The following is a 27,454-nucleotide window of genomic DNA, read 5'->3' on the forward strand; positions in this document are numbered from 1 at the left end:
GTGGAACAGAAAGGACCCGTAAGCTCTGCAAGGGGGGTGGTGTGGGGAGGAGACACAAAATCAAGGGGATAACTCTGCAGAGGTGAGTGCAAAGCACTACACTTGCTTGGCTCTAAGATGGATCTCTGCTTCTTACAAGGCAGGGAATGACTGATTAGACTGCAGGAACAGATCTGAGAGTTTGGAGTGAGCTGGGCAGTGAATTTGATCTGTCTGATGCAGTTGCAAGGAAAGGCAAGCCTGGTTCTGGGGCTCTGGGATGCAGAAATGGAGCTGTGGAGGAGACCAGAGGGAATTATTCACTGGGGAACTGTCATGATCTGAAGGGTTACCTGGCCTGTGGGAGTAATGAGATTGCAACCGTGGGTTTGCAGGATTCTGTAACACACAAGGACACGGAGGTTTCATCCTCTAAACTTCTCTGCTTTATTAAGGTTACAAAAAATGACACAAAATTCACCACTAGCAACTATACCTGTGATCAAGACAGTGAATATATGTATATATCAAGCTATTACAAATTACTAGCAGCAATCAATAATAGCAGCAACAAGTATATATATAATATTACAGCTTACTACAAACTTATCCCTAGTAAACTTATTGATAGTATAACAGCAGATACACTTATGGTAAGTTACTTCTATGCATATATATGTATGTTCATCATATTACCAATACAAAGTGCATCAAAGCAGTCCCAGAAGGGGACCAAACCATCTCAGAAGTGGGAGGAAAAACCAAACTGGCCCCAGAAGTGGTCCTGGGGGGGACCAATAAAGTAAAAGGCAGAGCCTCACTTCAAAGGTGATCCTTGTCATGGAGTTGGGAGTCAGCCAAGCATTCTTGGTGAGGGTCCAAGAACTTATCTAGGAGATCGTGTAGAAAGTTCATGCAGGGAGCTCAACCTGTTTAGGAAAAGGAAAAGTATGTGCAGCACAGGATGTTCTCAGAGGGTAAAGCTCCATTTTGGGTAAAAAAGTCTTTTCTGTATCACAGAGACATAGGAGGGTGTAGGATATCACCTCTTCAGGCAGCCAGTAAGTGCTGTTAATTTCTATTTTTCACTTGGGACAGCCGATAGATGATGATGATGATTTCTGTCCTCTCACACCATTTTTTATTTTCCAGACTGTTTTCCTGTTCTTGCACTTAGAATGGTCAATGGCAGTTACCTATTCTTACTTTCTCAGGATGTTTTCCCCTTTTTCCAGGCTATTTTTCACCTTTTCAGATGATAAGTTGCTGTTACAGTCCTTTGTTTTTGTGCTTATTGATGGTATCTCAGGATGCCTCCAGTTTCTAGGTACCCAGCTGCACTTCAAAGATGCCGGCTGCACTTCTCAAGGATGCTGCTGGTTCCCAGGCTGGCAGTTTCCAGGCTCACAGGCCAGCAGGCATTTTTTCTGTCAGTACTTCAGCAGACATCTTCTGTTCAGTATTTCTCCCCTTGTAACCAGGTTGCCTTTAGGGCTGCTCATTTCAAGAGTCCTCTGTAAGTACTCTGTGTGGTTTTGAGTACCAAGCCTCAAAAGAAATACAGCAGAGGATGAACAAGAAGAGCTGGAGAAAGTGATCTAGAGGGAAGGGGCAAAAAACCTTCAGTGTTTTTTATCTAGAATAGAAAGCAATGAAGGAAATGAAAGACAGGAGTGGGACAGGGATCACCATCCGTGGGCCATGGTCTTCTATGCTTCATTATATTCATTAATATATTAGAAAAAGATTAGGGATCATTTTGATAAAATGGCTTATTTTGTGGGGAAAAGAAGCGAGTGCAGTAATTGTCTGGGGTACAACACTGACAGCATTGAAATCTCTGTTTATTGCCCTCATTTCTGTACTATAATATTTCTCCATGTGTAAGAAATGACATGGAAGTCCAGTCTATTTGCTGAGACTGCTGACAAATGTATCCTTTAATATGTGTTGCACATTTTTGTCATTTATGAAAATCTTTGCACTAGAATTGGAGAAAGGACCTTCTGTGGGTGTTGCGTAGGATCCTGCACAGCCATGAAACAGCAGGTTTGGTAGCTGACCTAACCTGGTGCAGAATTGAGCCTGTGGTCCAAAGAGAAAAGCTTTGTCCCCTTCACCTGCTGCTGTGTAACCCAAAACACTGAGCACCATGAGAAGTGTGCAGCATGGAGGCTTCATGCACAACATCGGAGAGTCTTTGCTACCTTTGACCCAAACTCATGGATAGGATAGGATAAAGTCCCTAAACCCCCACTTTTTCAGCAGGCTTTGTGGTCACTAAAGGCTGGTCTCTCTCCTTACTAGGATCTCCTCAGAGATGCTTTTAAGTTGTTTCCCAGTATTTGGAGACCGTTTCTGGGGCTCTTCCAAAGTCTGCTGAGGCCAGAGGGAGCTTTCTGGTGGGCTCAGCAGGTTTTGGACCTTCCCTAAAGCGGTTCCCTGTGTGAATCAGGTGCGGCTAGTTTTAGCCCACCGACAATGTTTTTTCTTGGGTGTTACACCAGCTTCTCGACAGTGGGGCTGGGGGATCAGCACATGGGTTTAGGAAGTGAGAATTTCCATCCCAGATGTGCTGACTGGTGGGGTGATACCATGCCCCATGCAGTGGAATGTGACTTCCATGTTTGCTTCCCCGCTGCGCTCGGTTTCTCTTGCTTGCCCATTTTCCAGGGTGTGCCAGGTCCCTGGATGATGTTGTTGCTGTTGCAGTACCCCGTGATGGGACACAACTGGAAAAATTACCTTCTCTCGAGGGTAACAGTGTGCACCATAACCAGGGTTATGGTGCTGCATGGGTTACAGTTGACATACTCAGCATTTCCACCCATGCTTGTCTGAATATGTCTCTCTCCCACCTTGGCCACTCCATTCCTAGGATTTCATCCACTGACTTTCAGCTTGAGCGTCATTAAGCTTTTAATTGACACACTGCCTGCCAGAGTCTTGCACTCATGCCAGATGCCTAGCGATATTGAGGAATATTGTACTAATACCGTAACATCTCGGGTTCTCATGGTGTCTCTGTGATTCAGCACTGAACTGGGGGGGCACCGATCCAGCTACCTCACCACATCTCCCACTGCTCTCCCAAGACGTCAGCTGTGATGGTACAGGAGAGACTGTGTCATCGCTGCTGGCAGCTCCTAGGTCGTGTTTTTCTTGAAGAGGAAGAACATCTCCAATGCTCTTTTGTCAGCTGCAAAATATTTTGAAGCTGGTAAATGTGTGTTTTCTTCTTTCCTACTCTGTCAGTCAGAGCATTTTCTGATTGTTGCCTGGCTGCACATCTTTACTCATGTTCATAAAAGATAGGATCTAGCTCAAATAGAAGTTTGTGGCTTGGTGCCGGCTGGCATTAGATTATTGTAGCGGTGTTTTCTGGCCTTGGGAAAAATCTATAAATGTAGGAATTAATTTTTTCTTGAAATTTTCCAGCATGTCTTTTGCAATATTTACCTGAGTTGCCATTATGTGCTGGCTGGGAGAGAGTGGGGTTGCTTGTGCTGGCAGGGAGGAGGGTTCAGAGCAGACACGAAGAGGAGGAGAGCTCTGCACCACCGCCACGACACGGGGGCAGCAGGGTCCCCAAACTGAATGTCAGATACTGCCCATGCTATAGGTAGTTTGAAAAGCAGTGTCTTTAAAACCATCTTTCTGGTATGGAGGTGGAGCAGGGAAGTCAGGAGGCCTTTCCTGGCAGCGGAGGACATACCCTTGGTGGTAAGGATGAAGGGAAGAGCAGCGGAGGAGGAAAGGGAGTTTGTTATGGAAAGGATTTTGGCTCCCAGTGAGGTTCTGCAGTCAGCTTGAGTGGGATCTGTGTGGCCTTTTAGTTGGTTGGCAGGTGGCTCCTGCACAGAAGATGATGGTGAGGGACAGTTCTCCCATCTAGAAGCCCCACTGTGCGTAAGCGTAACATAAAAGCCCGCTCTCCCATGAGTGCAGCCGCGTGTCTGCTTCGTTCCCAAGGTTGGGCTCCAGCACTCCTATTAAACAGCAGTGAGCTGGAAAGACCTCCTAACTGATTTTATGCAAATGGGAGTGAGACATCTCATGCATGTGTGTTTGCACACAGGCACTGTCCCCTATCAAACAATAGATATTGTTTTGTTATGTAAATAGTGCTCAACTGATGAGGGCTTGCTTGAGAGTTGAGCTCACTTGTACTGAATTGTTTTGACATGTGTGTGCAGGCAGGTGTTGAAAGAGAGGACGGGGAGAGTGCTAAAGTTGTGAAATTTCAACGAGGTAAGCCAAATAAAAGAACCAAGTCATGTTATATGGAAAGTGGTGAGTATATAACCTGCATATTGGATAAAGGGGGTCAGGGCTACGTGGCAAAGAGATAAGTAGGAGGGGAAGAAAAACAGTTGTCTTCGTACAAGGAGATACGACTTGAAAGTGCCTCTGATCTTCATCGTTGGTCTCCATGTGTCCATGCCTCTTCAAAAGCATTCTGCTCAGCAGGTGCAACTTCGGAGGTTGGTTTTGGTGGTAACAAGGCATCGCCCGAGAGTTGCCAGGCAGCTGAGGATTTACGTTCAGTGAAGCTGACGGTGAAGGTCGGGCGACAGAGCCGCGCTTGACGAAGCAGTTGGGGAAGCTGCAGTCGCTGTGTACCCACGATCGCCGCCGGTGGGGTTGGCTGTTGGTCCGGCTGCAGGCGGCCACCAGCTGCGGTGGAGCAGTGACATCAGTCAGTCCAATCTGGTTGTGGTGGGAAGCATGATGAGCAGCTGTCATGCAGATGCTCCCTGGGAGACTCTAAATAGTCATTGTTGAAGTAATTAATAGCAACAAGTTGGCGGGGGGGGAAGCCCAGAAAACGTTTTCAGATGTCCCAGACCATGCTGATACTTAGGGTGATGAATCACACAACTGTCCGTATGAAAACTGAATAATTTTACTTGGTACGATAAAATATGCAATGAAAACAAAACAAAAAAAAAAAGCAGAGACCAACATATAAGCTACCAGAATTTTATGTAGGTGTCCAGTTCAAAATGTTGACTGGTATAAAATCTAACTCCAAAATAGTATTGATGTTGTAAAGAAAAGTATGAATCAAAAGCATATTGTTCTTGACTTGGTAGGGCTTTGCTGTTTTCCAGATACTGCTGGTGTGGTTTTCATAAGGACACCTTTGACTGAGTTTTAACTGCCTTTTTGGGCAGGAAGGGGTGAGAGGCAGAGCCCTCCCTTTGGCAAAATACATACATTTTTCCTGAGTAGTTTACACTGGATCCATGATGGAACTGGAGAAAAATCACTTAAAGGAAAGCAGTGCCGCAGGTCTTGGAAAAATGTTCTTAAAGTCACTTGAGAGAAACAACAGATATATCTGCATCCTGAAGTAAATAATAAAATGAGCTCCAGGAAACTCACTCTTTTCTAAATTCAATAATCCATGCTGCTGAAAAATGCTATTACTCTAAAGTGAGTACAATCTTTGTGTTTATGTCATATTTTAAATATGACAAACTGCTTTGCAAAGAGGCTGGACAAGAAAAAGAACATTTTACAGATTTTAATATACTGATACATACTAATAAGCAAAGAAACCCATGTTGCTCTGAGAGCCGAGCAAAGAAGAGATAGGCAGTATTTAGACATAAGTTTTTTTGGAAAGACTTTTTTATTATTATAAAAGAGTAGGTATTATGTACCCGCCCATAACAAAATGGTCCAACTCCATATCTTAACACTGGGCTATTCTAAAATAATTTAGAATAATTTTATGCCATTATTTATGTCGCATAAAATGAAGCTACCAGGTGCTGAGAGTTTTTCTTGGACTATTCAGCATCATTTCTGGTGATAAACTAGAAAAGAGAATTTGGGGTCCCTTGCAGAAAAGTGGGGTCCCTTTTTTTTTAATTTATTTTTTTATTTCATCTTGTACCTTGGTACACACGGAAACTTTTTGTTAGCTATGTACGCATTCTTTTATTCAGATACTAATTTAACTTGGTGATTGTACTGAGAATGACCTGTGCTCTGGCATTGCATCTTTTCCATTTAGCACAGGGGACCTTTTAAAGTTGATTAGCTCATAGCTCTTAAATCTTTCATAGTTTTCAGCTTTTTTCTCTTCCCTCAGAGAGGAAGCTGGTTTTTTTAATCCTTTCTGTGAATTTAGGAGAGGCTATTGCCTAGCCTTTCAGTATTTGTGACGTCTGATGTGTCCTGGACTTTCCTTCGGCTTTCAAAAACCATCATTCCTGTACGTTTTTGTTACTGATGTGTGGGTGATACAGCCGCTGAAGCTGCCTGGCAGCAGTTTGGAGGGGAGGGAGCTGGGGAGGGGGAAGGTACGTAGAGTGTTTTTCACCCGCTCTGCCAGTTGCACGGGAGAGAAGCTAGAGCTGTGAGCTTTACAACCCTGCCACCGAGCAGCCGGCTGCCCACGCGCACCGTGCTGTGCTGTCCTGGCCAAACATCTCCTAGAGCGTCCGTAGGGTGGACATCATCCGTGGGGATGTGGCTGGACCTCAGCCTCTGGGAACGGTGCCTCCCTGCTGCCAGTCAGGAATACTAATCCACGGTCACACCTGTCCTTTTCCATGCTCCACCGATGGGGTGAGCAGGTTATCTTCAGGGGTGAGCAGGTTATCCTTGGAAGGGATTGCCCCGTGGTGGAGCAACTGACCTGTGGGCATCACAGCTGGCCAGCTTCCCTGGAGAGGCTCGGGAAGTAGATGTTGCTTTCCCAACCTGCCCCAGGTAAGTAATCTGATCTTAAACAAAGAAACAGAGAGGCAGCTCGCTCTTATTTAAAAATACATTAAAGCAAAATCCTTTTTCTTTTTTGTTTTGAAGGCAGAAGGTTTGAATATTCCTGTGCTCTGCTGAGCTCCCAGATTTGGGGGGTGATAATGAGGGATTTAATTCTGGGCAGCAGGTGCTGGCAGCAGGGATGCGATGCAGCGCCTGTAATCGTGTTTTCAGGTTCATTTTGCACCATCTGGGTGTGAAAGGGGCAGTCAAGCTTTTAATTGTAGTCTGTGGGCAGCTGGTACCTTCCTCCTCCTGCTGCGGGTACAGACGTGTTCAAGGAAAGATGGTCTGTGTGTCTGAGGCATGTAGAGAGTTAAAGCTGGCGAGGAGCCGTGCCACTGCCCATTGAGCCGCTGCGCTGGGGAAGGGTCCATGGCAGGGGAACGAGAAGGTTGTTCCCCCTTCTGCTCCCACTGGTCACCCATCACCTTTTCCTACCAGCTCAGGAAAAAAGGGAAGTTCTCTTTCAGCTGTCTGGGCTTCCTCTCCTGATTGGATGCACTTTTCTGAGTTGCAAATAATCCCAGCTGAGGAGATGTAAAGCAGCCGGCATGGGGAATTTGACCTGTTGTGCGAGCGCCCGTCCGTGAAACACCCCGGAGCAGGAGCCAGGTTTGTGACGTGACTGCCCTCCGGCAAAGGGGACCGACGACTGCTGGAGACTTGGACAATGTGGAAGATGTCCATAAAAGACCAATATCTGAATCAACTCCTTGCTGTGCTTTTATACGTGATCCAAGTGGTGGAAGAGGCAAGAAGGCAAACTACATGATAACAGCAGTGGCAGGGGACGGCAGGCTGAGGAGGGTCATGATCTCCGGGAGGAATGTTCTGTGGTAATGGGAAGGCAGTGAGAGTGAGGGAGAAAAATCAAACTAGGGAGTACGATTTCCAGCATTACCTTGCGTCGGTACGTACCTGTTAACCAGACCTTTCCCTGGCAGCACTGAACTTTGCGCTGTCGTGAGTCAGTTGAGGTGTTAGGGTGTGTTTCTAGTGGTATGGCTAAGATGTAATGATCATCTACAGTTTCTGCAAATTTGCTCAGAAATGTCAGTGTGTCAGGAAAATGTTTCCATTGAGATTTTTGCAGTGGATATGGAAATCTCTCAGTGACAATGATGTTGCTGCTTACCACAGATGTTTTAAGATGCACAGAGTTGTGAGTGTATTGTGCATGACTCCATCCAAAGTATAGGCAACCAGGTTAGGTGGAAGGATGGGGATAAACAAGTGATGGTATGGTTCGTCTGGAAACCACCGCTGCACAGGCAAGGGCTGGCACAGAAAGAAAGCACCTCACTGCCTGAAAACCTCACAGAGAAGGATCCCTGTTGTAAGGCTTGCCCTGCACCGTGTGCCTGTCACAGAGGGAAGGAGTGGGAAGCACTCCTGGGTTACGGAGATGCTGCTTTGGGATGCGATGGGAGGGTCAGGGATGTGTTGGGAGCAGGGGGGCTGGGCTCGGGGGGGTTCAGCTTGCTTCGGTAGCACGAGTCACTGGAAAGCAAATACTTAGAGAGGTGAGATTAAAACTTGTGTTGCTTTTCACAGATCCAATTACTAAGTGTAGGCCGTCTGTATTTCTTGGTTTTTTTATGTGGTTTGTACTATACTGTGCACATCACTGTGCCAGAGGAACAGAGTGTGATGTGTACAGTGCTGGTGAAGGACATAAGAGGTTTTTCTTCTGTCTTTCCTGTGTTACCAGGGTGTCCAAACTGTGTCTGTCACATTGAGGGTGTGAGTGAGACCGGTCCAGCAGCACAGGGTACAGCACCGCTTCTCTGTTGTCCCTTGTTGCGCTGCTTTTGAGGCCGAGAAAGTTTTTGTCTTGTTTCTCTGAATAAATGTGCAGCTATTTCCATGTTGCTCCAAACATGTTTGCACTTAGAAAGCAAGAGGAAGGTGAGGAAAAGCTAACCTGAATCTTTTACCTGGAAATAATATTACCTAATGCTTATACTTAGAAATCAGTAGTCAATTATCTGAAGTTATTTTCTGGCTTTGACGTAACTTTTCTATTACCCTTGGAGAAACCAGTAACTTTCCTGTGCTTTAAAGGGCCTTTTTCTAAAACAGATGTAATATTCATGAGCATATCATTCACCTCAAAGGGTGTTATAAGATAAGAATTAATGCTCATAAAGCTTTTTAAGATTCATTAGTACAAATTACCATAGGAGTACAAATTAAATTCTGCTTGTACCACCTACTACTACAAATTAACCAGCATGGTTTTAATATACATGATCAAAAATGTTTAGTGTAGATCAGTGATCCTGCAGGGTCCAGGGACTTTGGACATCACTTTGGTGGCACAGAGGACCACAGTACCCTATTAACCATTCAATTAAACAGGGCTACAGCATCTTTTTTTTACGGAGGTTTACTGGTGGATACGACCGTGTAACACTGGAGTGATGTTCATTAAAAGGTCTCGCCCCCAGTATTTAGAAGACAGGGAGTTCATGTGCCACAACCACCCATGCATTTTCTCCTTGTTGCTGCGAGTGTCTTCCTGGTATGAGGATGGAAATTAAATCTTTCTGGCGATGATCTCCCTGCTGAAGCTGTTAGCAAAAATGTCAGTACTCTGAGTGGTGGGATTATGATGGGGAGGGTTTTGTACTATCGGTTAAACCGAGACAAACAAATCAATTTAGGGGGGCAGCAAAGCCATTAAGCAGTAATAGCTTTTAGTTATTGCTATTTTGAGATGGATTCAAAGGGATAACCTAAGGGTGAAAGACGTTGTACTCCACTATCAATCTCCAAGATCATCTAGTCCCTGTACCAATTACCCTTTGACTATGCAAAGCCTGTAACACTAGTCACTGATAAGGAGCAGTGCAGTGATATTTCAAGAGAGAGAAAGATAAATCATCTGTATACACACTGGCTATCTTGAAGGTATTTTTCCTGTACTGAAACAATTAAATACCAAAGTGTGAAAAGCACAGGTAAAGCTGAAATCCTCCCAAACTGGGCAGGTCCTGGATCCTACAGCTCAAAGTGATCTGTGGATACATTTTCTGGAATTATGTCAGAAATTTCTTTTCAGCTCTGATGGCTCATTGGACGGGTCAGTGGAGCCTGGGAAGAACACGCTCACAAGTTTGCATTACGAGTGCTAAATCTGAATTGTTTCTGGGTCAGTGGGGTGTGATGTCAGCATTGTGGGGGGAACATCATTTCTTGCTCTCAGCAAAGATGCGTGTTTCCCAGCTGCAGGTTGTGATCCCTCCCAAAGGTGTCCTTGGGATAGTTCGGGCGAGGCTGTGAAGCATTTTATACTCGTGAGGGAACAGTCAGCTGCCTTTAATTGCTGACTGCACTCAATCCTTCCAGGGCAGAGGTTTGTATATTTATATCAACAGCCAGTGACTATAACCTATTCTTGTTCCCTTGGCCAACACAGGCTGAGCTACTATTAGCAGTGGAGGTAGTTAACCCGTCCTTGGCTAATTAAACTCTGGGAAACCTGGGGGGAAGGTGAGAATGAAAGGGGGCCACACAAATACACATTAGGCCAAAAGAGAGATAAGCTCTCAGAAAGTTTAAGGATTTTTGTCCCAAACTAGGGAAACAAGGGCACATTGAAAATGTGCTACTGTCCGCATCCCTCTGCATTGCAACAGAAGTGCAATGTCTTCAAGAGGCTCCGAGGGTTTTTTGTGACCCCCTCCCAAAGCGATGCAAAGACGAACACTCGGGGAGGAGCTGCTGCAGTGCTTCCGTCTCTGAAACCTTGCTGACGGCAGTGTTGTTTTCTGATCCACAGGTCCAGAGGATGGCATAGCAATAACGTCACCGTCCAGGGAGCTGGGGTCCTTCCTTGCCTGCCTGCGTGCTGCTTGAACTGATCCCAAGCCTTTGTTTTTGGACCGAAGAAGCCTGAAAACCTTTCTCTCCTAATTCATGAGCCAGCAGGATGTGGTCGCCGTGCTTTCAGAACGCCTGCTCGTAGCCGCCTACAAAGGCCAAGTGGAGAATGTGGTGCAGCTTATCAACAAGGGTGCCAAGGTAGCGGTTACCAAGGTAACAAGAGAAAAACGCTTTGCGAAATCCCTGGGAACTAACATAACTCCTAGACCATTGTCTGTGAAAATGCCCTCGTAGCTTTACCAATCTGAATGTGACTGAGGTTAGTGTTCAGATTTCCTTAAAGTTTATATTTAATAGCTCATGTGAATTTACAATATAGTGCATGTCTTGTATTTATACACTTCCCAGTGGACACAGCTGTAGTGAATGCCGAGTCCTCAGAAATGTAGTGTGTCGATGGAGAGGCAGCAACATTTCAAAGCGTGCATTGACTTTTGAACACTGTGCAAACTGATGAATGGAGCGATTCATCACTGTCGAGGGAAGGCAGTTCAGAGCACCCATCTTTCTGGGTGAGGGGATGGGGCAAAGCCACCTGTTGTGGTAGGGTAAAGGTATGCAGAAAGTGTTTCTTGCCGCTGAAGTCTCTTGGTACAGCAGCCTCGCTGATACCTGGCATCTTCATTGATTTGTGCTGTGTAGTCCCCAGTCAGTTCCAAACTTGGGGGTTGCAAACTGTGTTCCCTGTACCTTTGAGATAAGGTCAGCATTGAAGGATATCTGCTTGGATATTAAGAGAGTTCAAACTGATATTCACCAATTCCTAACTCTCAACATGTTGTAAATATTACTAGCATATAAAAGATGAGATAGAATTGGCTCTTGCAGAGAAGGTTTCATCAGCATAAACCCTTAAAAAGAATTAGGTAAGTTAGATCTTTAGAGCTGTAACATAAAATTTGGGACGTCCCGTTTTGATGAACTGTTGTTCTCCATCGTATCTAGTTTTATTTGTATTTCCATATTGGTTTTGAACATGATACATGTATGGGAGCTAATATTTACAGACAGAAAGCAAATGTGAGTACATTTGATAAGTAATCCGTATTTTCCTCTTTTTATCTGTCAGTGACAGTTGTTTTCAGTCCCTTTGCAGTGTTTGAGTTGTAGATAGTATTTATTTTGAAAGCTGGAGTGATCCAAGGAGAACTGGTGTTTGTAAGTTTTGTTTGCCAAAACTAAGGGGCCTGTTCTTGGTAGATACAAAGCACAGATGTAATAAACATGAATAGTCCCATAAAGATGCCTGTTTGGCTCTGTTGTCCAAGCAGCTCTGTAGCTGATGAACAGCTATTAAAGGCAGTCAGCAATAGATCAGGAAATACTGACTTACAGATGTCTGAATGGTAGCTCAGGGTTTTGTGTTTGGGTTTTTTTTGTTTTTTTTTTTTTTTAAGATCATGAGCTTTGAGACTGCTGAGGGACCTACCTGAAAATACACAAACAATTGAAAGGATGTCATGCTTTGTATAAATTTGTCCATTAGTGTAATTTCAAATCCAGCTTCCACACTGTTTGAACATAAAATGTTCCTTTGCAATAGTTGCCGGAATAATTATGACACTGATTTAACTGTTTCGTGGAATTAGTTGCCATAATCCACAATTCAAATGCAAAATTGACACTTTTCTTGTTGTTAAGGTTGTTTATTATCCAATTTTCAATGCCTTCTGTTAATTACAGTAAGAAGCAAATCGTGTAGATCTGACTTTCAAACACAAAATGAGTTTAATTTGATTAAACGCAGATTTGCTAGAGTTGACAAGTTTTTCTTTCCTACACCATCTATGTGGCTTCCTGCTTCTTGCACTTGCTTTGTTGTTCAGCCCTTGCGTGGAAAATCAAAGCAAAGCTCATTTGGCAGCAAAACTGTGCCCAGGTGCAGAGTATTGGTGTTTCTGTTGGAAACCCGTGCTTGCTGGTGAGCTGTGAGGCCATCCCTGTAGCTGATCTGGTACTACAGGATGGAGCCCAGGGAGGGGGGATGACAAAAGCTGTCCCTCTTGTCATTCTGGATGCATCCCGGCACATCAGCAGACGGCACAGATGAGGTACTTGGGTAGCCTGCTGACAAGCTCTGCTCAGGAGAGATGAAGTTAGATCAGCAAGACTGTGGAGGAGCGCACAGAGGAGTGGAGAGGCTCTCAGAGGAGCAACCGAGGCTTCGTGCGTGCGGTATTTTGGAGGCGCACACGCACTTATTCCTCCCATGCTGTGAGCCAGATAGAGGTGAGCTCAATGTGAGCCAAAAGATGTGAGACCAAGCTGCTGCCCTAGTCAAAGCCCGTCAGCTCAGGCTCAGTAATGTCCTATCCAGGTCTACATAGCATCCAGTTTGCATCTGGCTCTCACCCAGCCAGCTAGCTGCATAGGGAGAGCATGGGCATATTTGCCTGCAAAAGGCTGTATAAACATACCCTGGAAGAGCTTGGCTTGCTAATCTGGTGACACAAAAAGGCTGGAAGGAAAAAGAGCCATTTAAAGTCAAGGACAGGTTGTCACAGGAGCAAGCATGTATAAATTAGCCTTGAGTATATTTAAACTGGAACTTTGAAGGGATTTTTTAGCCATCAGAGAGACAGGTTTTTGTGCAGTCTCCCAATAAGCAGAATAGGTGCAAAATAAGGATTACTTTCAGGATAGGGGTTGTTAATTTTTAGGATGGAAATTAGATGGCAGGCTTGTTGTAGTGGAGAAGTATGGATTAAGCTTTCAGATAAATTGAAACCCAGAGCCCTCTCCCCTCCACAAGGTGAAACTTGTTGCAAAATGAAGTGTAAAAATAAATTTATTCATGTGCATGCTTTTGTCCTCTGCTTTAACTCATAGTTTTCAGTTTGTTCTGTCAAATTAATTTTAAATTCTAGGGATTTGCTTTAAAATTAAAAAAAAAAAAAGGGTTTTGTACTTGTCAGCCAAAATTCCTGCTGAATCCTATCAGGGTTTTATTGGAGGAAGACATGCAGAGACAAAGCTCTTTGGAGGAAGAGAAATAGTTCCCACATCACTTTAGGCTTTAAATGTATTTCTGATACGCATCCGTAAGCGCAGACCAATTCTTGTGTAAAACACCATGCAGAGCCACAGCTTGAAGTGACCAGGATCTAGAGCTAAATGCCAGAGAGTTCTTCATTCAAACAGGATTAATTGAGCATATCTTAAGAAAAATGAAGGATATTTTCTGTAACAAACCAAGTACTATTAAATGCTGGATAGCTGGCAAGCTCGTCCAGTTCTATTTTTATCATATATATGGAAGGTCATATGATGTGGTTAAGTGCTGCTTCAGTAAACAACAATTCAGCTGCAAAATAGTATTTCATTTTTGTCACCTCTAAGTAGATGATTTCAGAAGAAGAAGAATATGAAAGAAACAAAACTCAATGGAGAATCCGTGTGTCCAGGTGCTCACTTCAGCGTTTCCTCGGGGATGCACTTGTTTCATTTTGACAGCGTTACTACCAAGGCATCTGTGCAGATGAAGTCAATATGGAAGTGTGCACCTCCCCTGACTCCAAGCGAGGGACACGGGGGCTCACTCCAGATTTGGGGCCTTTTAAAATATGTAAAGAAGAGCTGATGGCCACTAGCTCATACCGCTGTTGACGATCTGACATCAGGGAGCCGGAGTGGGAGAGGGCTGGTGGCACTGCGTTGCACACGCATCAAGTGCTCATCCTGGTTCTGGGATCTCTGCCACCAGCCACGTGGGGTCATGGCCGAGAGATGGCCTGGCACCCAGCAGAGACTTCATGGCTCTGCTCTTCTCAAAGGGCAGCTTCTTGACCAGGGTGCTCTGTTGCTGCTCTGCCTGGTAGGACAAAGGGATAATTTCCATTTTTATGCCTTTTTGTCTGATGTTCTTCACAGGTGTGAAATTTATAGCTGTTTTCTTTATGAAAGGGGCAAAAATACCCCAAACAACTGATCATACAAATTGGCTGATCCAACAAGCAGGTGCCTTTATAGACTATTTTGGTGAATATGCTGCAAAAGCTGGAAAATTAAGAGCTGAGCCTGGTATAATTAAGTCTTTTCTTGCAAGCAAGAAAGCTGGTCCCTTCTTTCAGTACTTTTGTAGTAGAGCTTTCTTTCAGTAAAGTTATTGACAGCTGCATCTTCGGCATGAAAGTACTGGGACTTTTGCTGAGCTACTCTGTCTTGCTGCCCTCCCAGGATGTTGTTTTCCTTTTCCTGGGTTATTTTTCTTTTGATTTTGTGAGTTGAGATAGGTTAGGGTGAGGGCTGAGGACAGATAGGGGTGGCACAGGAGGAGCGGTGGTAGTGACATCTCAGATGAGGTCGTCTCTTCTCTCGATCTTGTCCCCAGAACGGTGCCCAGAGGATGGAGAGAAGTGGGATTTCACCTCCCAGGCATCAACTTCTGGTGTATCCTAAGGATGCCTGGCTGAAGCAAGGCACTTCTGGGGGAACAGCAGCCCTTAACATGGCCTTGCTCCGTGCCCGGAGATGAAGTTTCCAGGTCTGAACCTCTGCACTGCAGCTCACCGAAACAAAGTGTTACTGGGTGTTGGGTTTCACTGGGGTGTTGCAGCACGGGGTGTAGCATTCAATAGTGAGAATTAGCAGGACCAGAAGAAACTGTGTATTAGCAAGCACGCACAGAGGAGTGTGCTGCTTCTCTGCTAAACGTGAAAAAGATTGCCAGAGGAAGTCATAAAGGTAGTACAGGCAGTTTTAATGTAATTTGTATAGCACCACAGGTTTTATGACTGTTTTTTCAAAGGGAAGCAGAATATAGCTTTTCTGCAGAGCGTAGCATTAAGATCATAACTATAAAATTGAATTCTGCGGAGAAAGGATGATCGTTTGGAAAAAAACATAGAAATGCAAAAGGTGGTGCTTCTGTTTTGATTCAGTAATTCTGTTTGTTTATTTGATTTAACTTTTGAACTAGTCCTGTTATGAACCTTCCATATGGCAACACTTTTGCAATGCTGGGGTACTTGTAATCTTGTCATCAGAATTTCACCTTCAGAGCATGTTAAGTTCTTTAAAACAATCTTTTCTTTTCTTCCTTTTTAAGTACAGACAAACAAAAAAAGAAATGTATTTTGGTGCTTTCATGTTTTTGTGCTCCTTCAATTTGAAAAACTACTTGTGTCTGTTTTAAGCAACAAATGAAAATAAAAGGGGACTAGCAAACACTTAGGGACTTGCTGAATGCCTATTGAAGTCAATCAGAAACTTTCTGCTGACTTGAGTGAGCAGGTTATTCATGGAAAACAGTCTAACAAATCATCAGTGTGAACAATGTGACAAGACTTGGGTGTTGTTTTCAAGCTTTCTAATAAATCGTGGATAGGCATGTTTTTGTGTAAGTGCAGAATGGATGAATAAATAACATTCCTTGTGCAGCACAAGAGCAGGGTGAGATGGAGAACTGAATGTACTTGCATAAAAGTATCTCTAAATACATAAACACAGGGAAAGATCATGCGGATCATGGTGCTAAGGCCCCCCGTATGGATTTGGTTGCAGCATGCATACATTGGCAGCTGCTCTAAGAAAATTCTGCTTTTAAACAGTATGCATTGACAGCTGCCTGTCAATGCATGGAAGTTAGAATACAGATTAAATACAAACAAAAACCCTACCCTTGCATTTTACTGCTGAAATTCATGTGGCTGTTTACTGTGCGTGGCTGCAACCTGATAGGCCCCATAGCTATAGCAGCGTGTCACAGTTGTTGGAAGTTGCAGCCTTAGTGCAATAGGTCCCATTTATTTTGTCAATCAGCCCGTGACACTGGAGGATTTGTATGATTTCTTGCCTGCTGAAGCAATTATTTACATTTGAATAGAAGTCCAAATTGCATATTTTTTTGTATGAATGACTGCTTTATTGGTTCATTAATCCCAAGTTGTAGCAGTCTCTCATTTGTATTTCTGTAATAACCACCAAACCATTACAGTTCATATTTGGAAATGCTCACAAGCTTTTAAGTTGGTAATCTGCATGTTAAGCAGTCCCAGGGTTTAGTGTTGTCTCCTTGCAATGAGCATCTAGGACACGCTCTTGTTCTTACACGTTTCCTTTCCCACTAGGACCAATGCGTGTATTCAGATAAGCCCCCTCTTTGGTGCTGCAGTGGTGAGTCCAAAATGTCTTTATGGAGGAAACACGCAAAGGGAAATTTGTCTGTCTACCTTCATCTCTCTTGCCCCTAGATATTTTGGGTAGGATGCATTGCTGTGAGAGAAGAACTTTGTGGGCTGTTAGTTTGACTTACAGACATAAAGGCAAGAGCATCTCTGACTGTTGCTGCTGGGGCTTCCCGCTGTGACATGGACCCATCGAACATTTCTCTCCAAAGCTTGCTGTGCTCCAATTTTGTCATCACAGCATGAGGGGCACCCAAATCGCCTTGTCTCTCCCTCACAGTTTGTTCTGGATTGGTGTGTGCGTGCATATGGACATACATACCTGTGTGTATGTGTCTGTGCGGGGAGGTGGGTGGGAGTGGTTTTCCAGTGTTTGCATTGCCCGCACTGGAACACTGTCCAGCTGTGCTGCCCATCTCTGCTGTCATTTCAGCATTACTGGGAAGAAAAAGAAAATCTGGCATTGCCAGTTCTTGCAGGGTTATGATTAATCTTGAGATAATCGGTGCTCTTCCAAAAGCCTGAGCCTCTAATCAGTATAATGTGCTGGAACTGATCCTCCTCCCCACGCTCCCATCCTAGGTAGGGTCATAATTTTCATTGATAGCATCGCTTTATAGGGGGAAGAGCTCAAGGACTGCATATATGCAGTAGCTCTGGTCTCTGAAAGTCCCTCTCTAGGGGTCTCCAATAGGTGGGATGCCTCTCAACCTATGCTTTTGGATAGAGAATCTCGAAACACACAGACCTTCTGGAGTAAAAATAATTCTCTAGTCTTCTGTTTCAATAACTCTTTTTTTTTTTTTTTTTTTTTTTAAATTTTTTAAACAAAACCCTGAGTTTTGGGGACCTGGCTGAAGTTTTTGAACGCTTGGGGATGATGATAGGCGAAATGCACACTTTACGGTGAGTCTCCATTTGCTGAATGACAGGAACAGCCAGGCAACACTTGCTCGCAGATCTCCCTGGCCCCACGGTGCCCTCTTCCAGCAAGTGCCCTCTCCTCCTCCAGCACCCATCTCCTGTGGCTGGCCGTGAGCACGGGGAGGCTGCCCAGCTGTGGAGAACAGGGGACAGGTTGGTCCCAGTGACAGGAGAACTTGGTGCTCCCTGGGGCGAGGGCAGCCTCCTCCTCCAGATAAGCCTGTTCCCTGGGGCGGCTTTATTTTAATGTGCCTTAAGGCACTGAACAGGCAGGTGAAGGTCCTGTGATCTGGATCTCCTGCGGTTTTGCAACCTTTTCTTGTGCTTGTGCCCTGCCACCAGGCACGCTCTGTGTGGTGATCGCCTAGGAAGGTGTGTTGGGTGAGGCAAACATGTCCCTCATATTGAAATAAACTCATACTCTGCTTTCACAGTTTACTTAAAACACAGTACCTTTGGCTGCATCTCAGCATTTTTTCAGTGGTTAGAGATGGTTATCTTATCAGAAAGTTTCCCTGCTGGGTTATGCTCATGTAGTTGATGCTGTTTTCCTTTTAAAGTACATGAGCTGGCTTCAAGTTGGGTTTGTTTGGAATTTTTTCTGCTCGGTGCACAGATTGCAATAAATTGTTTTCATGATACATTAGTAACCTGCTGGGAAGTGAGATGCCTGGATTAGGTGATTTACTGATTGCCATTAAGTAATGTAGAAAGTCAGAACCCATAAACCTGAACGTGCTGGAGCACATATTCATAATCCAAACATATTGTTCATAGCCGGGAATGATTTGTCAATCTGGCTTTTTTTTTCTTTTTTTTTTTTTTCCCCGTTCTTTTTTTTTTTTCCTTTTCCCCATGTTGCCTGGAGACTTTTATGCCTCCTGCTATTGTGTTACCTGCAACAGCAACACTGCCCTGGCTCTCCTCCAGGCTGATGGAGAAGGAAGCGTGCTTGGTGCCCTTCGCTGGAGGGGCAAGCGTTTAGGGACCTGCGGCCGGGTCCAGCAAGAAGCACCCAGGCAGCAGGCTGGATGGCACCCAGGGGCAGTGGTGACAGCTGAAAGCGAGCCCTTCCCACGCCTTCAGCAGGGCAGGAATGGAAGTTTCCCACATGGGAACGAGCTGCTGCCACTAACGGGAGACAATGTTTGGGTTTTGAGAGACCTGTGTCAGAGTGGGTGAGGACTTTGCCCTTACATCTGGCCCTTCAGAACGATGGTGTAGGACAGTTAATCAACGTTTAACATTTTCGAAGCATGGCACAACTAGTCAGTGATGACACGGAAGTTTTGTCCCCAGCCCTTCTGTGGATTTCAACACTGGTTTTCCTTTTTGCTCTGAAGAGGCTGAATTCCCGAGGCTTTACCAGCTACACGGGTATGGGATCTGCTGTGTGGAAACAATCCTGTCTTGAGCTTGGTTTTTTATTTACTTGAAGTAGCTTTCCAGCTGGAGAAGTTGCTGAAAACCTCAGAGAGCTGATGGTTGCCTTCTGCTTACTTCAGGCCATTAGTAGTCAGACAGCTCTTGAGGTGTTCACTCCTTCTGTAGGTGATATATCTATCTTCCTTTGCAGGGTAAATGACTGGATGGAAAAATAGACAATAGCAGTGGTAATGAAGAAATAGATATATAATAGGTACAGGTGAAGAATAACGTAACTCTTCTTTATCTCATAAAATGCCTAGGGGACAAAACGGGATTCTTTGTGAAGATGCTCGGTGATTTTTAGCAATGGCTGGAATTCTGTTTTCTTAATTGTGATGAAATAAAATTTGCAATGAACAGTTTTAGTGTTGCTGTTTAACAGTTCTTAAGGTGTTTCACTTGCTTTTCATGTTGATGCTTTGGAATTTTATATATATATATATGTGTGTGTGTGTGTGTATACACACACACACTTCCTAGAGCGAGAGTTAATTCTTGATTCTCCCTTATGAGGTTTTGGGGTTTTTTTCCAGGTTGTACAGGTTAAACGTTTAGGGAATCGCTTGTTGTAGCTCTCCTCTGTTGTCCACACTGTCTCTTACAAACTCTTCCCTCTTTGAGCCTCTTTTCACATAGATTCTTATGCCCCTTTAAGGAGGAGCAACCTATTCCCCTTTTCCTGAAATGTTTTATTTTAAATTCTGTCAAAGGATGATCAAGTGGGGCTCAATTACAAGTAACTATTGTTTTCCTCTTGTCATTTCACTTAGATTTTTGGAAACCATTTGCTGGGGAGATGCTTTTTTTTTTTTAAATTGATTTTACTGTCAAATTTCAATCTTTGTTTTTTGGTTTTTTTTTTCTTCTCCTAAACCCATACATCAAGTATCCATCTCACTAATTAAAGTTTTTCTGTCCTTCTGTTTATTAGGGAACTGTCCTTGATTACACTATAGATTGAATTTCTCATGACTATTTTATACTCTTACTTTCATGTAGGTTAGAGCTTGGTAATGTTTAAAAATAAGTATTGTCTAAAAAAACCTGACAGGTCTTTGGCAAAATGAGGTTGGTTGTCGTACACGTGAAGTCACTTGGAGTGACTACAAGTCTTCCATTCCTTTTAAGGTGAGCGGCCATCATACACAACAGTCCAGTAATTCTTATTTCTATGGCAAAGATAGTACCTATTATGATATATGAATTAGCCTGCTATTGCAACTTTGTTGTACAGTGAAGTTGAAAGCAGTTGACAATTCTGCGCTCCAGAGGGACAGAAACAAAAAGGTCTTTAGGCATGGACATAAAGCCCGATCTGAATTTGCAAGGAGATATCCTTATGTGAATATAATGTCCCTTTTGTAGAGTATCATCAGTATAAACTGAAATGTTGCAGGAGGGGGAGGAGGAGTTTTCAGCATACACAAAAATAACGTAAAGCCTTTGGTACACTCATATATGTCAGTTGCTGCTATTGCAGGTTTCAGATAGTGAGGTATGAACAGAAGAGCGAGAAAAAGCAGACAAAATTCTGGTCAACTACCATGCATAAAAATTCGTCTTAAGGTATTATTATTTTCTTCTCATTCATAGCATGGCCGGACCCCCCTGCATCTTGCTGCCCACAAGGGTCATCTCCACGTTGTCCAGGTTTTGTTGAAGGCAGGTTGTGACCTGGATATTCAGGATGATGTAAGTAGATACAACCTTCTTGCTTGGGGTAGAGGGCAAAAGGTAATTTGGAAGTAACAGTAGACCTTCACTTCTTTGAAGTAGGATTAAATGAAAACAAAATCTGTCTCTATTTTTGTAATTTGGAGTTGTAACCTCTAATTAGGAGATGCAAAACTGTGTGGCAGACAATGTAAAATGTGGTGGTTTTCAACGAATAGGTTGGTCCTCTTGCTCAAGCTGCAGAGCTTTATAAGAGCTCTGTTGTGGCAGGCGGGTGTGAGCAGCAGTGAGAGTCATTGTCTGCTGCTTGGTGTAGAAATGAAATAAGAGTTCGTTGTACTCTGTGGGAACCCACTGGAGGACGTCTGGTAGGGGACACAGTCTGTTGTGATGTTTGCCTGAAGCAGGAGATGCTTTTTGTGTAGACACATGCTGCAGCGTATAGAGTATTGAGCAGCTGCCCAGAGCGCTGTGCAGCGTCGCAGGGAAATGGTCCTGCTGGCAGCCGCACTCAGTGTGGAGGTGGTCGCATCTGTGAGGCTGTCGTGTGGTGAAGCATCAGCACAATGAAACCAGCTTTGGATTTAGCAAATGGTAGTTTGCTTTCATTCGATAAAATATGTCAGTTATTGGAATGTCTTGGTTTTCCATAAGGATAGTTCTAGTCTTGGACCAGGCTTTAAGGCACATTGGAGTGACCAGTAACATAGTTTGAGTTACCTCACTCTGATGAGCAAAAGTGTAGGTTGAAATTTGCAACAGCAGTTGAATAACCATGACTTCTTCAGATTCATTGCTAACTTCTGATAGCATGCCAGAACAAGTTTGGGAGGAAGGGTTGCTTTTGTTCCCCCTGTAATAAATAAAGTGAAGATTCTTCAAAGGACCTAGAGGTCCAAAGGTGGTTAGTAGAGGCACCTGTATGACTGTTAAAAGGATACTGGAAATGTCTAGGTGCCTTTTGAAAATCCCCTTAGGCATCTGTTTGCATCTAGAGAGTCTTAAATATCTATAGAAATTGGAAAACTGGTTTCCTTCTCTGCATGAGTAGCTGCTTCCCTGTGAGATGTGAGCAGTCTGTCTGACAAGCTTAGGACTGGGCTACTGATGCAGCCAGCTTTCTACTGGGAAACTTGTTTTTCTAGGAAGAAACTTTGCTTCCTGTGCCCTTTATTCTTTCCCTATGCCCATCTGTGAAGTGGAGCAAATTTGCAAGTGTAATGGGTGTATCAGTTTATTCAGATGTATCCTGAGTGTGTTTTTTGACTTCTCCCAGCAGAAATGATTCATCAGGTCTTTAAGACAAAATTGCAGGTACTTTACAAGTACAGTCAGTTTTCCTGATAAAAGCAAGTTGCTGCACTAAGAATGCAAGAGCTTCCACTGATTTGGTCAAATTGGGTTTCTGTGAAAACTGTTTTTTGAGTAAGTCTGGTTTTTTTTAATCCTTTAGGAATAAAATCCAGGCTGTTTATATGTAAACGTGATAGCTGTAATGGAAAAAACAGTAAATCAGTGTTTAGCATCGTTTCAGTTTAGTGAAGAGTCTTGCACTGTAGAAATGTTCAGCTCATAGAAGACCTATTTCACCTGCCTTGCAAGCTTCTCAGGGGCTTTGTTCATGACAACCGGATACTGCTTCTAAATGTGGTGACTAATCTGAACAGAATAGGTGCGTGCTTGATACAGAGATACTGTTTCTTTAAAATGTATTTTGATTTTAGCTCTGCATTTAGTGCTAGTGATTTGGCTGGGGTTGATGAGAGCCTCAGGAGTTGCTGAGTCTCACAGGGTGTGTTTGGATTTGTCTCAGAGGAGGAGGAAGGCTAAAACTCCAAGTGAAGATCTTTGCTTGTGAAAGGTATTAACTAAAATATTTCTGCTTTCCTTTTACATAGGTCTTCAAAGAAGGTTCTCTATTTATGGTTTCTCCTTGTTTAATTAATTTTTACACTTTATTTATGCCACACAGAATATGTTCATATTTTCTTTTAGTTGCAATCTATTGATAATGCTTTCAGTCACTTTTACTGTGTGCTTATTTGGCAGTGAAGGCATTTTACTTTCAAGTGTTGGTTAACATCTGTACATTTCGTTGCTGTTTTTCAGGAATACAGATTTAGGTTCAGAGATTAAATTGCTCGTGAGAGTGGGGAGTATCATATTTAATTGAAAAGTAAATTACTTAGCTAATTTTTTTCTGTGGCATTGTTGTGATAACACAAAAAAATCTCTGGGTTCTAAAAGGATGACCTATATTTTCTTTTTCTAAATAACAAGAGAAACCTAAACACATTTTGTTTTGGAGTTGACTCTCTTTAGCTAATGAACAAATGCAAGACTAACTTTTCATCTGCCACATGATAAGCAGAAATTTAAAAGTTGCTGAATGTTGTGGAGAGATTAAAACACTCACTTCATGTTCTACAGATACATTCTTTAAAACACTGTAAGAGCCGTAAGAATTAGTTGAAGAATGACCTCCAGTGGCCTGGAGTGGGATTATTATGAATTTCAACCGGTGGAGTCCAGCTCTGTAGAGTACGCCACCCCGGGAGCTAACTCTTTCCTTCTCCCTGCCAATACTGAAAACTCTTACTGGGATCCCAATGCCATCTCTGAATGGTCAATGAGTATCCATACAGCACACACCTCAGAAATAGTCAAGGAGAAGGTTGTCCCGGTGAAGGAAATCAAGGAAGAAAAAGATAAGAGAAACCAGAAGAGAAAGGCTAGAAAGGAACCTAGAAGATCAGAAAGAGAGAAGGAGGTTAGAAATCTTGTGCATCAACCCTGCCTTGAGCTTGACGTCTCCCACGGCTGCATGCTGCGAAACCTGGGCCGGGCGGTCTGGCGTGACCGAGCTCTTGTGCGGTGCATGGCTGCATGGCGGGCTTTGCGCTGGGTGCTCTGCATCAAGTTTCGTGCCCTGTATGCGCGCTCTGAAAATGTAACTGGGAAAACAAGTTGATTTAAAACAAAGGCCCGAGGCCCCGAAACTTCCCTTCTGGAAGCTCCAGTTTAAGAAGCAGAAAATTAATTTCAAATGGAACAATAACCCTGGGTTCATAATCATTTCTAGCTGAATGTAAATATGCAAAGCGGCTTATCCCCGTACTCCCATTTCAGTCTCATTTAAGCTGTAATTTGTTTCGTTCATGATTATTTTTTCACGCCTTGATCACTTCTGCTGGTCATGCATCATCATTTATCGTTCAGAGTGAAGTTCTTACTGTCTATCATGATGACTGCCTTTCTTTAGCAAAGGAGGAAGAGAGCGGCACGGTGACATTGAGAAACACTAGGGCACATTCAGTTGCCTTTGTGTACAGTTGCTTCAGGATATCCATGTATGCTTGTATGCTCCTGCGAGTATTTAACACTTGGTTATATTTTAACTTTAAAATATTTTGAACTTTCTACTGTGAATTTAGTGGTTTGATTTCACAGTGTAAGACTTACTTTGCAAGAGCCATCCAGCACTTTGTATCAGGGATTGAGGGCATCAGGTTTTGCTGGTTATTTTGGTGCAATTCTCCTGTAGCGAGACAGTTTGGTGATCTCTGCAAACACGGAAAGACAGCGAGGAGGTGAAGCGTGACACTGGAGAGGGGCTTTAAAGGAGATTGTACAGCTGATGGACGCTTTGGAGAATAGGAGTGTGCAGGAGAACAAAATATGGTGGTTATAGTATTTTTTTTAAATCAGAGAAAGAAAAAGTAACATGTATTACAAATTAGTGTAAACCAAATCTCATTAAATTTGGGCAGTAGAGTCTATAACAGAGACTCCAATAATGCAGGAGAGCTGGCAGAAGTACTAATATCTACCTGAAACCCTTTTGTAAGTTGCTTGTGTTGTTCCCTTTCCCTTGGGGTGAACTTCAGATGTAAAATAGATGCCTACCCGGTTCCTAAGGTGCCTGGTCCCATCCGCTGCTTGAAGTTATTCAGCAAATGAGGAAACTCGAGGTAATTGCAAACACCAGGGCACTGAGCAAGCACCACCAGCCTAGCCGACACAGGAGTGCTAAAGGAAAGGGTAATGCCAAAATCCATGGAGAAGGTCAAGATTTAGGTGTCTGCCTTTCTTCAGGACTCCCAGCCTGTAACCCTCTCCTGAAAGCAGGTGTTTAAGCTCTTTGTAAAGAGCATGGTTTCACCCTTTGGAAACGTACCCGCTGGTGCTGGGCCTTGCTGCACAAGGGTAGAGCTCTGAGGATGGGCAGTCCTCCATCCTCTGCACCGGGGGATGCAGACCCCTATCCCAGTCTCCCAGCGTCTCCCTCTCTCTAGCCTAGTGAATACCGAGATTTTTCTTAAAAGTGGAGCGCCTCCAACGCAGCGGTGCTCTTGCAGCAAGACAAGCTGGGCGAGTCCTGTGACCTCTGGGCTGCTGCAGTAAAAGCCAGTGGCCACCTCCTTCCCTGGCCTGATTTCAAAGGGCGGTGGGTGTACCTGCAGCTGGCGCGGGCGGCTTCTTCCAGCAAGAAGAAGCAGGGTGAGAGAGAGGAGGGGAGACAGGGGCTGCGGCAGGGCGAGATGCGTGTGACATGACCATCTCCTCGTGCCACCATGACGGTGGTGCCCCGCGGCAGCATGCAAGACGAGATGTCCGGCGTGTTGGAGTGGGAACGCTTGAGTTTGAGTTGCTTTCAGGGCTAGACGGCAGCTGAGGAAGGGGATTTAAGATGCACCGGTGTAGACTTAAGTGCCTTACTTCTACCAAGCCCCACTTAAGCACCTAAGTGTCTTTTTGGCTTCGGGCCCACATCTGCTTTTAGGCAGACTTTGTTGTTTCTGTCAAGGTCACATTTGTGTGACACAGCACTGGAGTTATCTCTCTTTGTTGCTACTGATCTGTGGTCTGTTCTGAAGGCACAGATCACTTACAAATAGGATAATAAATTGTGCCCAACATAATAGTCAGGGCAGTTAATACGCATTTACCAGTGTAATTGCTCTCCGAGCCTCTGGAACAGCCCCCTAATGCCTTGCTAAAGGCAGAACTCCGACGAGCGCTTTCAGAGACAGTTATTTTAGCAATTAATAAAAACATACGAGTCGGTGATTACACTGTCTGAAAATTCACGCTGTGAAAAAAATATAACTCATCTGTTTTCTCAGACTCCCTAAGAGGCAAGTTAGGGGTTTGCTCCTCTGCTGATGGGGAGGCGAGACAGGTTAGAGATGCAGCGGTGCGGGCAGTGTTATGTTATATAGCAGTGGGCTACGCCATCTGTGGCTGGGTCGCTCACTGGCTCACACACAAAGGGCATTGCAGCCTGGTGGTTCAGCTTCTGCAGCACCTTAAGCAGTTTAAGGTTAATGTGTGTGCCGAGGTCTGAGGGAATGGCTGACCGGGTCCTGCGCTGCTGGCTGAGGGGCCTGGGGGTATTCACCATTGATACCTGCCATCTCTTCACTGGGAGGTGCCTCAGTCCAGGTGAGGCAGGGTTGAGATATCCTGACACTCCCTGTTACATGGATGAGGTATTTATTTACCTGGTCGGGGTGCTGGCTGGACCTTACTCTTAGATGCTTGGCTCTCCCCATGCTTGTGTAGGGAAGATGTCAGCACCAAAGCCCACACCTTGGGCAGGAGCCTGCCATCTGTGGGACTTGTGTCCCTACACCTACCCAGGCTTCCATTTTGGGGACCAGAATATAGTATGGGACAAAGCCCCGGCATGGCTGAAGCTGTCCCAGTGCTGCTCTGCAGCTCCAGTGAATGGCCCCCCAGCACATGGACTGGGCTCCCCAAGGGAGACCTGCTCCTGCAGCAATGAGGTGTGCTTCCCGCTTTCCTAATGTGTGTTTGATTTGGTCTTCTCCACGGTCAATTTTCTGGACTGTAAAGAAGTAGGAACCGACTGTTCATTGTTCAAGCTCCATCCATCGCAATGGCAGATGTCATCTTGTTTTAGTCTTTATTATAATATCTTCTGTAGTTTTGCTGGTGCAGCAATACCAGTTGGCAGGAATAGGTTGCCAGGTTACTTTCCACTTCATGGTAGTCAGATAAAATGACCTTTGCACTGTCCACATTACCCATTGCTGCAGTAACAGTAGCTGTGCCAGTCATTAGTACCATGCGCTGTCAAAAATGAGTGTTAAGTTCTTCCCTGGATTGTTAGTGAGCAGATTTGTGTAGTAATAGTTACTAGAAACTATCCGACTCTTGCACTTGTGGGATGGTATAATTTGGACATTTTCCATAACATTTTGGTTATCTTTAAATTTGAAACAAATACACAAGTTCAGAGAACTTACAGTGCTGTCAGTTTTCAAATACTTTGTGTTTTTCTGAAAGTCCCAGTTCCTGGAACCATTACTGTCTTTGTTCAAAATCTCCTAAAACACATTTCCAGTCTTAATTAGGGACAAGAACAAAAGTAAGAGAGTTTGTCTAGAGACAAAACATAGATAACAAATTTGAAAAAAAGCCTTCAACACAATTTTTTAAAATCAACTTCATGATTATAAGCCAATTTAATGATTTACTGGTGGTGGGAGTTGGCATTACAGGGGTTACTGAAAGGTTGTGGTTGGCAGTGTTCATTTTTCCCGTATGGAGTAGTAACTATTTTGGTGTCATTAGCACAAAAGAATCCCACCACGAGCAATTTTTAAATCAGCTGCTAATTATCTTTGACA

General features: G+C 44.0%; 1 protein-coding gene across 9 annotated transcripts in view; it reads left to right on the forward strand.

The window, feature by feature from the left end:
- ANKRD6 (ankyrin repeat domain 6) overlaps positions 1 to 27,454 on the forward strand; it is a 115,943-nt gene that overhangs the window by 68,966 nt on the left and 19,523 nt on the right. For 5 of the 9 annotated variants that reach the window (XM_069804860.1, XM_069804862.1, XM_069804861.1 and 2 more), the window contains exons 1-2: positions 20,718 to 20,816; positions 23,229 to 23,568. In XM_069804860.1, coding sequence (XP_069660961.1) covers positions 23,275 to 23,568 — 294 coding nt within the window. In that variant the 5' untranslated portion in view covers positions 20,718 to 20,816; positions 23,229 to 23,274. Of the gene's footprint in view, positions 1 to 6,446; positions 6,706 to 10,543; positions 10,801 to 20,717; positions 20,817 to 23,228; positions 23,569 to 27,454 lie in introns of those variants that run through there. The other 4 variants (XM_069804864.1, XM_069804868.1, XM_069804865.1 and 1 more) reach the window with 2 other exon arrangements.

This window comes from Haliaeetus albicilla, chromosome 17 (genome assembly GCF_947461875.1).
Source record: "Haliaeetus albicilla chromosome 17, bHalAlb1.1, whole genome shotgun sequence".
In the NCBI taxonomy this organism is placed as follows: Eukaryota; Metazoa; Chordata; class Aves; order Accipitriformes; family Accipitridae; genus Haliaeetus; species Haliaeetus albicilla.